General features: G+C 33.5%; 1 protein-coding gene across 1 annotated transcript in view; it reads left to right on the top strand.

Annotated features, from left to right (window-relative positions):
• The window catches only part of LOC114328905 (putative U5 small nuclear ribonucleoprotein 200 kDa helicase), an 89,919-nt gene that overhangs the window by 35,505 nt on the left and 39,389 nt on the right, over nt 1-15,025 (top strand). The window contains exons 9-10 of the mRNA XM_028277885.2: nt 6,330-6,876; nt 14,623-14,889. Of these exons, the coding sequence (XP_028133686.1) occupies nt 6,330-6,876; nt 14,623-14,889 (814 nt within the window). The remainder of the gene's footprint in view (nt 1-6,329; nt 6,877-14,622; nt 14,890-15,025) is intronic.

Genomic DNA, 15,025 nt, shown 5'->3' with positions numbered 1-15,025 from the left:
GAAAGATCCATGTTGGGAATAAAACTACAAGACAGAAAATCAAACAAATGGATAAGAAAGAAAAGAAAAGTAAAAAATGTAACTGAACATATAACAGGGTTAAAGTGGAGATTTGCGGGCCACAATGCGAGACAGGAAGACAAAAGATGGAATGCTGAAATACAAAACTGGAGACCGTGGACAGGAACGGCAGAGGAAGACCTCAGATGCGATGGAAAGACGATATTGTAAAAGCTGCAGGAACTCATTGGAAAAGCGCAGCCACAGACAGACAGATATGGAAAGATTTGGGGAAGGCCTATGCCCAAGGTTGGATAGAAATGGGCTAAAGAAGAAGAAAAAGTGATTTCTGTAGCCTCATTATAAATATAGCGTCGCGTCGGTGTATGATCTTCCCGACCTAAAACTTTGTTGTTCTTCTGCTAGTGCTATAGTTTGATTCGGTTTATTTGTTATCACTTAGGTTGTTAATTTTAGTGTTGTGTGTAATAAATTCCTCTGTAGTTCTCCGGGTCCGATTTGTCTACTTCTTTGAAGAGAGATATTAGGATACTTGATCTCCATTCTTTTGGTTTCTGTTTGTTCTATTATTTTTGGGATTAGTTTTAATAATCGTTTGATCAGATCTGATCCGCCTAGAGATTGCAATTGCTGGATCCAGCAATCCAGCTGGATACAGCACCGCGGATCCGCAAACGTGTAAAATTCGAAATAAATTACTTAATGTCTTTATTAGCCTCTTTATTCAAAGCCTTGAGTCGGCAACTTGCTACTCTATAGCGCTAGCAGTAGCTCGGTATACTATGGAAAGTTTCTACGGCCTAAAAGTTTGCATTGATAAAACGTTGATATGCTTCTTTTCATGAGCATTTATCAGTGTGTCACAAATGATAGAAAAAAAGTTAAGTACGTGATAATATACATTTATAACATTTATTCTAACACGATATTTTAGTTAAATCTGACAGTTGTCACATTTTATTTGCAATTTGGCATAAAAACAAATCAATTGTGTTTATGGCATTTATAAAATGGTACTTTCTTTGATATGTATAGTCTTATAAATTGTACAGATTATATTAGTAGATATATTATATAATTCGTAAATAATTTTTTTTAGATTATAGCGCCATCTGTCGACAACTAGAATAAATGGTATAAATGTCTGTAATCACAGACGTGCGTTTTTTTCTGTCACATACAATTAGACCTGGATCCCGCGTAAGAAAGAAAAGTTGATTAATAGCAAGCTGAAAATTTGTTAATAGCTTAACGGTGTCTAGTCGGACAAACTTTGATGCACGGGAACACTGGAACAGGGGAAGTTTTAACTGTGGAGCATGATAAAGGTGTCGTCCTGACAAGTTTATGATTGTGAAAAATAGCAAGTTGTTTTTAAGTTTATTCGATAGCCAACGTTATGTAATATATGAGAAAATGTTTGTCCGACAAAAATGTTGGGCATTTTAACGAGTCCGACACGTAGAACATGTCACATCACAGGAATTATGTTGGTGATGAATAGCAGTCTGATTTTTGCATGAGAGTATAATGAAAGGTTAAAAAAGTAATTGGAAGTTCTGTCCGACAAAATTAATGGGAATTTTTCGTAGTCGGACATTCTAAACAGGTAAGATATAGACAAAAATGCTGGTGATAAATAGCTTTCCGACAAAGACGAAATTTAATTAAGTAAATTATTCCTTACCATGAATGACTGTTGTCGGAAAAAAATAAGGGATAGATTTTGTAGTCGGACAATTTAAAAAAAATAATTTTTGAAATTTCAATAAGGGGTGATTATTCTATGTCAAAAGTACCTGCAATCAATTACAATCGATATCTTTCGATTTATCTCAGCATCATTTAGATACATCACTGTAATGCATATATAGTAGATCAGGCAAATTATATTATGGATTGAGTGGTCTAGCTATCTTTGTCTGCCACATGCGCGGGATCGCTTGGTTAAAAGAGATAGATAGACCACCTATCGACTTTTTGCACTGTATTCCCTGTCTACCCTTATGTCTATGAATACATTTCCATTTAAGAAAAACTGTCACCTTTGACAATAATTCATAATAAATTGCAATCGTAACTTCAAATTTAAACTAATCGATTTATTTTGGCAGCAAATTATTTCTAGCCATGTGACATATTAATTACATTATTATTTCATTTGTAGAAAGTTGAGAAAAATTACGTTATACAATTTTAGTAATAATTTATTTAGGTACCCTTTTCAATCAAGCAAAGCATTATAGCACGAAGAATGATATTCAGTAGAATCTTCACAATTATCTGGCAACTGAACCTCATTGAATTGATGACCAAGTATTTTACTAACTTTGTTCGAAAATAACTCAAAAATGTACCGTTGAATGGTTTCACTTTTGATTTGGCGACTTAAAATTTAAACTGTTGACACTCAAAAATAGACACAAAAACACTCCATAGTTAATATAAATTTTAATTTCCAACACACGTGGCAAACAGAAACTCAGAGACCATGTACTTTCAAATACTACTTTGTATAGCACAAAGTGTCACACTCACAAATGCAGCCTTCTAATATATACCTCTAAGCATAATGTGTCATATTTACGTCTATTCTTATAAGCACCGAAGTTTTAGACTCTTCACATTTTTCAATGCCGTTTACAGAGTTAAGATTTGAGTATGGAAAAAAATGTATACAACGTTTTTGGTAGGAAATTTTCCGTACTTTCTGATGCGCCTAATTATAAAACCCTAAGAGATTGCTTTCACATGTTCTTTGACATTTTTTATTGTCATTTTGAGAATATCTAGAACAAACTCCACCCAAAAAAATAATTGTTTTGCAATATATACATGCATTAATACTTACCTCACTGTTTTTGGAGTGTGCATGTACAAATATATATGCACATGCAAATATGTGTATATAAATAATAATATACAACTAAAATAGCTTTATCAATATGTGACTAAGTCATTCTGAAAAAATGTTTTTTATTTATTTCCTTCGATTTGCCCAAACTTTTTTTCCGACATATTATAACTTTTTGCGTTACAAAATATAATTTGTACATAAACAAATCAAAATTAGCTTGCTATTTATCACCAACATTTTTGTCTATATCTTACATGTTTAGAATGTCCGACTAGGAAAATTTCCCACTAATTTTGTCCGACAGAACTTCCAATTGCTTTTTTAACCTTTCATTAAACTCTCATGCAAAAATCAGACTGCTATTCATCACCAACATAGTTCCTGTGCTGTGACATGTTATACGTGTCGGACTCGTTAAAATGCCCAACCTTTTTGTCGGACAAACATTTTTTCATATATTATATAACGTTGGCTATTAAATAAACTTAAAAACAACTTGCTATTTTTCACCATCATAAACTTGTCAGGACGACACGTTTATCATGCTCCACCGTTAAAACTTCCCCTGTTCCAGTGTTCTCGTGCATCAGTGTTTGTCCGACTAGACACCGTTAAGCTATTAACAAATTTTCAGCTTGCTATTAATCAACTTTTTTTTCTTACGCGGGATCCAGGTCTAAATTTAATGCGTTAGAAAGAAATCGAAAAACTGTGACGCACTGGAAGATGTCTAGACATCTTTCAGCGCGTCATCTTTCATGCTTTCTAGAGAAAAATAATAGACATTGATTCTGCGATAATATTTTCTGCTGGCGAGTGGTCAATAATCAGTGAGTTGATCGCGACTCTTTATCCGGTAAAACTGGCTGTAGAAGCTCTTTGCAGAAGAGTCCACTTTGATAACGGCCCTCACAACCATGAAATTTGCCTTAGACAAACTAAATAGGCAGAACGCTAGCCTTAATGCCGATCCATTTGAAGCATTACGTAACAGAATCGCGGAACGGAGCCTCTGTGAAATTACAGGTACATTAGTGTACTTACAAAATCCAAAAAAGTACGACGAAGGACTAAACAATCCTGGTTATTTCCCCATGCCGAAAAAGAATGCAATGCGACAAGAGGTCAAAAATTTGTTGAGCCGTATAAATAAACAAGTGATTGTGGAACTAGTGCAAGAGTATCTAATGGAAGAAAATGGGCCAACTAATCCGGAGCCCGTGAATTTTAATTTGGAACAAGAATTTAAGATTGAATTGAAACGAAAAAGAGAAAACTTTTATAACAAAAAAAACTGTTTCTCTTAAGGATTACGAAAAGATTTTGGAAAAGGAAAGGGCCGTTTATGAAATAGAAGGACATGAATGATTTTTTCCATGACACTTGAACAGCCAGGGTACTGAAGCGTTTTTTCGACAGGTAATACCTATAAGAGCAAATTGTAACTATTTCCTGCGTAGGATCTGGCGGCCATTTTTATTTATAAACAATTAAGTGTCAAAAATGGCATTTTTCACTTTTTTTTCAAATCAATGGAAAACAGGGAAACTTATGGTTTTTTTCGTACAAATATCTTCGAGATTATGGAAAAAGCTTTAAAATGACGTATTACAAAGTTTGATATACTCATTCATTGTTAATATAATTGCGAAAAAAGGTCGGAATTGCAAAAAAAAAATAATTTTCACAATAACTGTTGTAAAAATTAGTGTACAGCTTTGAAATTTTTGTCAAATAAGGGTTCTTTGGTGCTTAATATGTGATAAAAATTTCAAAGCGATTCATTTAATTGTTTAAATTTTATTCAAATTGTTTATCCCAGAGAGCATTTTTTTGCAATAATATAAGTCAGAAGAAAATGACTAGAACCATTCCACAGGTGTCAAATGAAAGAGCATGAGCTATATTTTCAACTTGGTTTAAAATAAGTGAATAAAAAATGCATTTATTAGTAATAAATAATTATGCAAAAGTATCGTAAATCTTTCCTGATAAACTTATGTTATTGCAAAAAAATGCTCTCTGGGATAAACAATTTGAATAAAATTTAAACAATTGAATGAATCGATTTGAAATTTTTATCACATATTAAGCACCAAAGAACCCTCATTTGACAAAAATTTCAAAGCTGTACACTAATTTTTACTTGAGAAAATATTTTTTTTGCAATTCCGACCGTTTTTCGAAATTACATTAAAAATAAATGCGTATATCAAACGTTGTAATACGTAATTTTAAAGCTTTTTCCATAATCTCGAAGATATTTGTACTAAAAAAATCATAAGTTTCACTGCTTTCCGTTGATTTGAAAAAAAAAGGGAAAAATGCCATTTTTTGACAGTTAATTGTTTATAAATAAAAATGGCCGCCAGATTCTACGCAGGAAATAGTTATAATTTGTTCCTATAGGTATTACCTGTCGAAAAATCGCTTCAGTACCCTGGCTGCTCGAGTGTCACGAACAGGGTATATTTTTGTCTTATTACCCTGGCCTAATATGTGCAGTTCTGTGCGAAGTAGGTGTGAATAGTGTGATAGATAATTGGTTTTTTAAGGTCTTACTTCCAAAAAACTAAATAATTCATGTTTCTGTTGTTTTATGTTTCATCAGAAATTTAGAATACAGATAAAAAAACATTAAAATCGTGTTTTTATTTTGATTGCACATTGTGCTGGATCCAGCTGGATTTAGGCCAATCTTGCAAAAATCCAGCTGGATTGAAAACGCTGCTGGATTGCAATCCCTAGATCCGCCGTATCTTAGGAGTTCGTTCGATATTCTGCCCTCTCCTGGAGATTTTCTATTTTTTAATTTTCTTAATGCTTCCTTTACCTCTCTCTCCTCAATGTTTATTTCTTCGTTTATGTCAATTCTGGCGTTGTGGTTCATTATCGTCACCTTTAATAAATAGGGATCGAAATTAGTGTGCCCATGTTTCCTTCTGAACGTGTCTCGTTTTTATTAGTTCATTCATTTCTTTGCTTTGCCCTTTAATGACTCTCCATGTTTCTCTTTGTATTGCGTAGAAGTCGAGTTCTATCTGTTCTAATATTTCATTCTCAGCAATATTCTCTGATATTTTTTTTCTGTTTAAGTATTCCCCGCATTCCGTATTTAGTTTTTCGACTTTGAGTTTAGTTTGTGTTGGTGCCGCCTTCTTGGGTTTGATGTATTTCATGATTATTCTTATTTTACATACTAGGCTATGGTTACTACCTACACTACCTAACCTACCTACTTAAAGGAATTGAGGTATCTTGTCGATTCTCGATATCTCTGTTGATTGTAACATAATGCATCAGAGATCTTTGTCTATGGTTGTTATTGAATGTATATTTGTGTTAGTCTTTGTGGTTAAAAAAGTGTTGTTTATTCTAAGTTCAATATTCGTGCAGAAGTTTATTGTCAGTTCGTGTTTTTTATACATATCTATATTACTTTCTGTTGCAGGTTATATGATTTGGGTCCCAACGAAATCGGTGAACTGGTACGCGTTCCTAAATTAGGAAAAACAATTCACAAATATGTACATCAGTTCCCAAAACTAGAACTATCCACTCACATCCAGCCCATAACAAGATCGATGTTAAAAGTCGAACTGACCATCACCCCCGATTTCCAATGGGAAGAAAAACTACACGGAGTATCTGAAGCATTCTGGATACTGGTAGAAGACGTCGACTCAGAAGTGATCCTCCATCATGAATACTTTCTACTAAAAGCAAAATACGCTCAAGACGAACATTCCGTAAAATTCTTCGTTCCGATTTTTGAACCGTTACCTCCTCAGTATTTCCTCAGAATTGTATCGGATCGGTGGATAGGAGCGGAAACACAGTTACCTGTATCGTTTCGACATTTGATTTTGCCCGAGAAAAACTTCCCTCCTACTGAATTGTTGGACTTGCAACCGCTGCCCATTACTGCTTTGAGAAACGAACAATTTGAGTCTTTATACGCCGATAAGTTTCCACAGTTTAATCCTATACAAACACAGGTAAGTTTTGGTTTATTAACATTATTAATTTCATTAGATCTCTCTCTCTCTCTCCCCCTCTCTCTCTTTCTCTCCCTTTCTCTTTTCTCTCTCTCTCTCTCTCTCACTCTTTCTCTCTCTCTCCCTTTTTCTTTCTCACTCTCTCCCTTTTTCTTTCTCACTCTCTTTCTCTTTCCCCTTTCCCTCTCTCTTTTGTAGCTTGCTTTCTTTCTCTTTTTGCTTAAATTAATTCGGAATTTGGGACTCTCATTTGACACATTCCTTGGCCTTTAGTGAATACTATCCTTATTTTTTATTATAATCATCATCATTATCATCAAGTTGTTCTGAAGCTATTTCCTTGTGGCATATTTATAATTAACTATTTACATGGGAAATAAGCCACAATTAAATTGAAAAGAATATTGCCAGATGACGCTAGTCACCTACCCTATTTGTTTCAGTTGCAATGTGTGGGAAAAGCTCTCGGTGCTGGTTAGTTAGGATATGGAGAACAAGCCTGCGCTCTCTCCGATGAGATTCCAATAAGAATCGAAAATCACGATTCAGAGAGTATTCTAATTGAAAAGTAAGATTGTTTTGCCTTCGCATTGCAACTGAATAAAAATGGTATACATTTTTATTTTTGAAAAAAATAATTTTATTAACGTTTCGACGTCCAAATCGAGTGTCGTTGTCAAAATACAAAATACTACTAAATTAAACAAAAATGTTGTTGCTTAGTAAAAAATTCTTCTAATAATTTATTTAATCTGACTCATTTATATCGTCAATTCAGACATATATTATACATTTTAAAGTAGAAGACTTTAAAATGATATTGCCAATATTTATAAGTTGCGTTCCTGGGACGACTTTACTGAAAAATAGTTCATTCGATTACATGAAATCAACCCTAACTCAAGAATATCCGCCACAAAAAAAGTCATAGCATGTGATCTGTCTTTAAAAAGACAACCAAATGCAACGGTGACAATAAAATTCTCGCGTTACAGATTTCATATTAAATCATGAGGGAAAACCAGGAAAAAACCTTGTGATACTATTCTGACATCGTAAGTATTTGGTCTTACATTTAGTTTACTCTCAAAGCTAATAGCAAATTCTGACTTTAATATACAGGGTGGTTCATCTTATTCGCCTCGGTGTCTGTACGGAAAACCACTTAATATTTAAAAAAAATTTCTTCACAAAAATATACAGGGCCTTTAGTACTACAATCTAAAAATAATGTGAATTATACAGGGTGCTCCAAAAAGAGTGGTATATCAAAGTTATATTTTTTTTTATGGAATGCCTTATCTGATGTCATTACTGAATTGACCTTAAAAAATAAGCTATACTTTCATAAGGGTTCCCTATACCTAAATACAGGGTGTTTTGATTTATTTCGCTTTTTATAAAAATGTAAGGTTTTAGAAAAAAATAAATATCTACGAATCTAAGAATCAGTAACAAATTCTTTCTTGGATCTTAATAATACACTATTTATCATACTTAAACAGATTCTTATTGCAACAAAGTTTCTTACAGGGTGGCCAAAATATGAGATTGTTCTATTAACAAATTCAGGCTGTAATAACTTATTTATTTTAAATGGAACACCCTGTATCTTACTAATCTATCGCGTAGAAAATTTATTTAGCTTTCAATTCTTATTAGGGTTTCCTATACCTATCTTCCTTCATTTTTTAAATATTTGAAGATTTCCTAATTTGTAAGCTTTAAAAATTAGAATTGAGTACCTATGTCGTGGTTATGTACAACACATCACCAACACCGGCAATATACTTAGACAAGATACTGTCATTAATAAAATTTTCATTGTTTCATTGTAATCACACAGAGTGTTGTATTAGTTTAGTTGATTTTGGCCTACATGTGACATTGAATAATATGTTTATATTTATATTAAACTGAATACCCTATATTAGATGCCGTATTCTGGAAGATATTTAAATTATTATATTTCATTTCGTATAAGTATTTTCCATATCTTAAACCGACGGTTATTAAGTAAATTTAAGAACACCACTTTTTGTTTGAATCTTTGAATCGCAATTACAAACAATTAAATGCAATGACTAGTATGACGAAAACGAGCCTATTGTACAAAAATATGTAAAAATGGGTATTTACAGAATAACATGGGAATTTATATTTACAGAATAACATGTTTATTGAGAATGTTTACATGGAATTGAAGAGATTTTAAATATCTTCCATTATAAAGAATTGAATATCGAGTATGTCATTTAAAATAAGAACACTCTGTGTGATTAAATGATAAAAATGTGAATTTTATTAACGAAAGTATCTTGACTAAGATAGTTAAGTATATTGCCGGTGTTGGTGATGTGTTGTACATAACCACGACAAAGGTACTTAATTCTAATTTTTAAAGCTTACAAATTAGGAAATCTTTAAATATTTGAAAAATGAAGAGAGATATGTATAGGAAACCTTAATAAGAATTGAAAGCTAAGTAAATTTTCTACGCGATAGACTAGTAAGATACAGGGTGTTCCATTTAAAATAAGTAAGTTATTACAGCTTGAATTTGTTAATAGAACAATCTAATATTTTGACCACCCTGTCAAAAGATAGGTATAGGAAACCTTAATACAAATTGAAAGCTAAGTAAATTTTCTACGCGATAGACTAGTAAGATACAGGGTGTTCCATTTAAAATAAGTAAGTTATTACAGCTTGAATTTGTTAATAGAACAATCTCATATTTTGACCACCCTGTAAGAAATTTTGTGGCAGTAAGCATCTGTTTAAGTATGCTAAATAGTCTTTTATTAAGATCCAAGAAAGAATTTGTTACTGATTCTTAGATTCGTAGATATTTATTTTTTTCTAAAACCTTACATTTTCATAAAAATCGAAATAAATCAAAACACCCTGTATTTAGGTATTGGGAACCCTTATGAAAGTATAGCTTATTTTTTAAGGTCAATTCAGTAATGTCATCAGATATAGGGCATTCCATAAGAAAAAATATAACTTTGATATACCACTCTTTTTTGGAGCACCCTGTATAATTCACATTATTTTTAGATTGTAGTACTAAAGACCCTGTATATTTCTGTGAAGAATTTTTTTTTAAATATCAAGCGGTTTTCCGTACAGAGACCGAGGCGAATAAGATGAACCACCCTGTATAATATATATTGTTGTTTAAATTATAAATACCAGTGTCAGAAATTTTTCGTTTATTATAAATTAATAAATGAAAATAGTTTCTGTCCTTGTGGGATCGGTACTCACCGGAGGGACCGCAGATGTGCGGATACAATTAGCGTCTCTTTGCAAAAACAACGACGTCGACTTTGCATAGTAACAAGACACCTACTCAACACACACTACACATGACACTAGGTACCTTACTGCAAAAATTCACCGTACCTACCATGCCAATATCCATTAGTTGTCGAGGCATCAGCTAAATAAAAAAAATTATAAATAATATTTTAGTTAGTACATATTTTATATTTTAGTATGACTTATATATCTATGTATTATTAATATTATGTATTTATAATTTAAACAACACATATATTATATATTAAAGTCAGAATTTGGTATTAGTTTTGAGAGTAAACTCAATGTAAGACCAAATACTTACGATGTCGGGATAGTATCACCTGGTTTTTTCCTGGTTTTCCCTCGTGATTTACTATGGAATCTCTAACGCGAGAATTTTACTGTCATCGTTGCATTTGGTTGTCTTTTTAAAGACAGATCACATGCTATGATTTTTTTGTGGCGGTTATTCTTGAGTTGGGGTTGATTTCATGTAATCGAATGAACTATCTTTTATTAAAGTCGTCCCAGGAACGCAACTCATAAATATTGGCAATATCATTTTAAAGTCTTCTACTTTAAAATGTATAATATATGTCTGAATTGCCGATATAAATGAGTCAGATTAAATAAATTATTAGAATTTTTTACTAAGCAACAACATTTTTGTTTAATTTAGTAGTATGTATTTTGTATTTTGACAACGACACCCGATTTGGGCGTCGAAACGTTAATAAAATTATTTTTTCAATTTAATTGTGGCTTATTTCCCATCTAAATAGTTAATTGTTATCATCAAGGCTTTTCATTCCGGATGGAATGTTTGCCGCTCTTACTTAGAGCTCTCCGATTCTCTTATTGCGGTGAATTAATCCACATGCTTGTTGTGCATTGTCAAAGTTTGTTGTATGACTTGGCTTTCGTTACAATTTTCTTTCACTCATTTCGATATGTGCATATGTAACTACTGGTCTGATTGCAACTCTGTATATTTTCAGTTTTGTATTTCTGGATAAGTTCTTGTCCTTCATTAGCCTTTGATATCTCCAGTATGGTTCGTTGCCTGCTAGTATTCGCTCCGGTACTCTTTACTTCTCTTAGTTTTGCCATTCGTACTTACTCACAAATATTTAAATTGTTGAACTCTCTCAAAAGTGTAGTTTTCTATCTTGACTTCTCTCGTCTTGTTTTCTTCTCTTCCAGAGCAAAGTAGATATTTTGTTTTTCCTTCGTTAATTTCTAGACCTATTTTCCGTGCTTCATTTATCAGGATTGTTACTGCTTCTTTTAATTTGTCCTTGTCTCTTCCTACAAGAACCATGTCATCTGCATATGCTAGTGTTTGTGTTGAGGAGTGGGCTACAGTTCCTTTAATTCCGCTGGCATTGACTGTTCCTTTTTGGAGGACTTGGAGATCCATCCATAGAAATTTTTGTTAATCTAATTAGCCGGTATGTCTTGTTTTTCATTTCAATAAATAATTTATTTCTTCCAATACAGTCAAAGGCTGTCTGAAGTCTACGAAGAGGGTGTGGAATTCTATGTTGTGTACGTGGCATTTCTCAATTGTCTGTGTAATTATTCTCTGTGAGTTGAATGAGTTTTTGTCTGATGAGGGCTGTTAGAATTTTGTATGTTGTACTCACTAGAGATATTCCTCTATATTGCCCTACTAAGAAAGAACCCCGTATCTCCAAAATTTCAAAATTTGAGATATTTGCACCATATGAATAATTATGATTTATATAACATATTCACATAGAGGAAACCCCGTATTTCACATTTCTAAATATTTTATGAAAGGAAATAGTTTCCCTGTAAACGCCAAAAATGACTATTCGCGTTTTTCTCAAAACTAGCTATAGCGGAGATACAGGGTTTTTTCTTAGTAGGGCAGTATAGTTGTTAGAGTCTTAGTTCTTGTCTTAAATATTGGTATAATTCTGCCTTCTTTTCAACCCTCGGACATTTCTTCTGCTTCCCATATTCTAACTATTTGGTTATAGATGCTTGTTAATAATTTTTCTCCTCAGTTTTTAATTAGCTCGTTGGTAAAGATAGCGATGGCTCTATAATTAGTAACAAGGAACAGATACTAAACAGATGGGCGCAACATTTTGAAGAACTGCTTAGTGGCAATGATGAAGATGGCGAGATGGAGGATCCCATGCTTCAAATTAATGAAGATGATCGGCAACCACTCCCCACCGAAGAAGACATTAGAGAATTCATCTTAACACTTAAAAATAACAAAGCCCCCGGTTCGGATAATCTCCCTGCTGAACTCTTCAAAAACGGCGGCGACACTCTCTTGAAACACATGCATAAACTGATAACTGCAATTTGGCAACAGAAAGAAACACCCACAGACTGGAAGTTGAGTGTACTGTGTCCTCTACACAAAAAGGGAGACATGATGGTGTGTGATAATTATAGAGGCATCACTCTACTCAATATGGCATATAAAGTGTTGTCCAACGTATTGTACAAAAGACTTCTCCCCTACGCTGAAGAAATAATAGGAGGATATCAGTGCGGTTTCCGTTCTAATAAATCAACAACGGACCAGATATTTACAGTGAGGCAGATCCTTGAAAAAACCCTAGAGTTCGGCGTCGACACCCACCACATATTCGTGGACTTCAAAGCCGCATACGACTCAGTTAATAGAGGTAAACTTCTACTTGCTATGGTAGAATTTAAAGTAACGCTTCATCTTGTCCAATTAACTGAACTTACGCTCACAAGAGCAGAGAGCGTGGTAAAGATCCAGAACGATTTCTCAAGACCCTTCCATTGCAAAAATGGACTAAGACAGAGTGATGGACAATCGTGTCTCTTATTTAACCTGGCATTAGAAAAAATAATTCGGGAGTCCCAAATTAATACAAATGATACTATCTTTAACAAATCAGTACAAATTGTCGGATACGCAGATGGCATAGACATCATAGGTAGATCTAAAGAATCTCTGACTGAAGCATTTCGGTCGTTAAGAGCATCTGCACAGAGAATGGGGCTGAATATAAATGTTCAAAATACCAAATATATGTGTTACACTAGGGGCCGGTTGTTCGAACGCTAATCAAGAAGTTGATTATAATCAATCATTTATTGTAATCAATTTTCTTGATGGGAATCAAATCGCGACATGAAAAATACATGTAAAACACTAATCAGTTATTGATTGTAGGTAAAACAGTAATTAAAATATAGCCGCAGCTCTTAAATTATTAAAAATTGCTTATTATTATTATGGATTTGTAAGTAAAAACAAGAAATTAACATCAGAAAGAGTTTAATTATGTTTTATTTTAAATTAAAACCAAAATAATAAAATAAATCAGTCAACATAACCTCAAAATGCGACATCTGTCAGAAGTACGCTTAATCAAATATAATTGTAATTAAATATTTGATAATGATCAGTTTTGATTAGCGTTCGAACAACCGGCCCTAAGTCAAGCAACCCGACACTTACAAGAATAATAATTGACGACCTAGAACTGGAAGGTGTCGACACCTTCATATACTTAGGCTCGCTGCTAACTAAAGATAACAATGTCAGTGAAGAAATTAAAAGAAGAATAGTGCTCGCCAATAAGTGCTACTATGGCTTAAGAAGACAGATGGCCTCAAAAATACCTAGAAAAATTAAATTGATTGTCTACAAAACACTAATAAGACCAGTGCTAACATATGGCTCAGAAACGTGGTAACTTACTCAGAATGACCAAGAACTGTTCAAACGTTTTGAGCGAAAAATTTTAAGACGAATATATGGTGGCATAAAAGAACAAGGTTTGTGGCGCAGGCGTTACAACTTTGAGTTGTATAGAAATTTTGGAGAACCTGACGTTGTACAATTCATTAAGGTAGCACGCCTTAGATGGATAGGTCATGTAATCAGGCGAGAGGAAGATGCCATAGTCAGAAAAGTTTTTGACCGAAGAGGGCCGATAGGACAACGAGCAAGTGGAAGACCGAGACTTAGGTACCCAGACAACATAGAAACTGATTTAAAATCTATTGGAATTAGAGCATGGAGAAGAGTTGCCAGAGACAGGGGCGAATGGAGGATTGTTCTGAAGAAGGCTTTGGCTCATAAAGAGCTGTAACGCCACTGATGATGATGATGACGTTGGGAATTTCATCTGGACCAGGTGTTTTTTTCTGTTTCTTTTTTATTGATCTATAAATATTCATCATAATATGTTGGTATCCCTATTTCATTAACTTTCATGTCTTCCATTGAGAATTCTTCCTCTTCATTCTTTTACATTTATATAGTTCTGTAAAGTGTGTTTCTCATGATCTATTGTCAATTTTAACCACTGGTCTGCGTTTCCTTTGTTGAGCCTTCAAGTGACGACTATACTTATTTTTTATTATAATTATAGCATATCTAAAACATACAAATAAATATCTATTTTCCAGGTTTTTAACTCAGTATACAATGGAGACGACAACATATTCATTGGCGCTCCGACAGGATCGGGAAAGACCACAATAGCAGAATTTGCCATTCTCAGACTCTTCGACCGAAATCCCGAAGGTCGATGCGTTTATCTAGTTCCTAAGGATGCCCTAGCTGAACTGATTTTCGCCGACTGGCATAATAAGTTTGGACAGGCCTTGGCAAAGAAAGTGGTATTGCTGACCGGAGAAACTGGTACTGATCTAAAACTTTTGGCTAAAGGACAAGTAAGTATATGTCTCGTAAAATCCGTGATACTTCTAGTAAACGGATAGATTTTATAGAACATAAAAAAACGTGCTTTGTGTACAATGTATTTTTTATATTATGCAGCTGGGAAGAGAGGGTACAAGAGGAGATTCC

This window comes from Diabrotica virgifera, chromosome 4 (assembly GCF_917563875.1).
Source record: "Diabrotica virgifera virgifera chromosome 4, PGI_DIABVI_V3a".
Taxonomy (NCBI): Eukaryota; Metazoa; Arthropoda; class Insecta; order Coleoptera; family Chrysomelidae; genus Diabrotica; species Diabrotica virgifera.
This window is presented reverse-complemented; position numbering and strand designations above follow the sequence as displayed.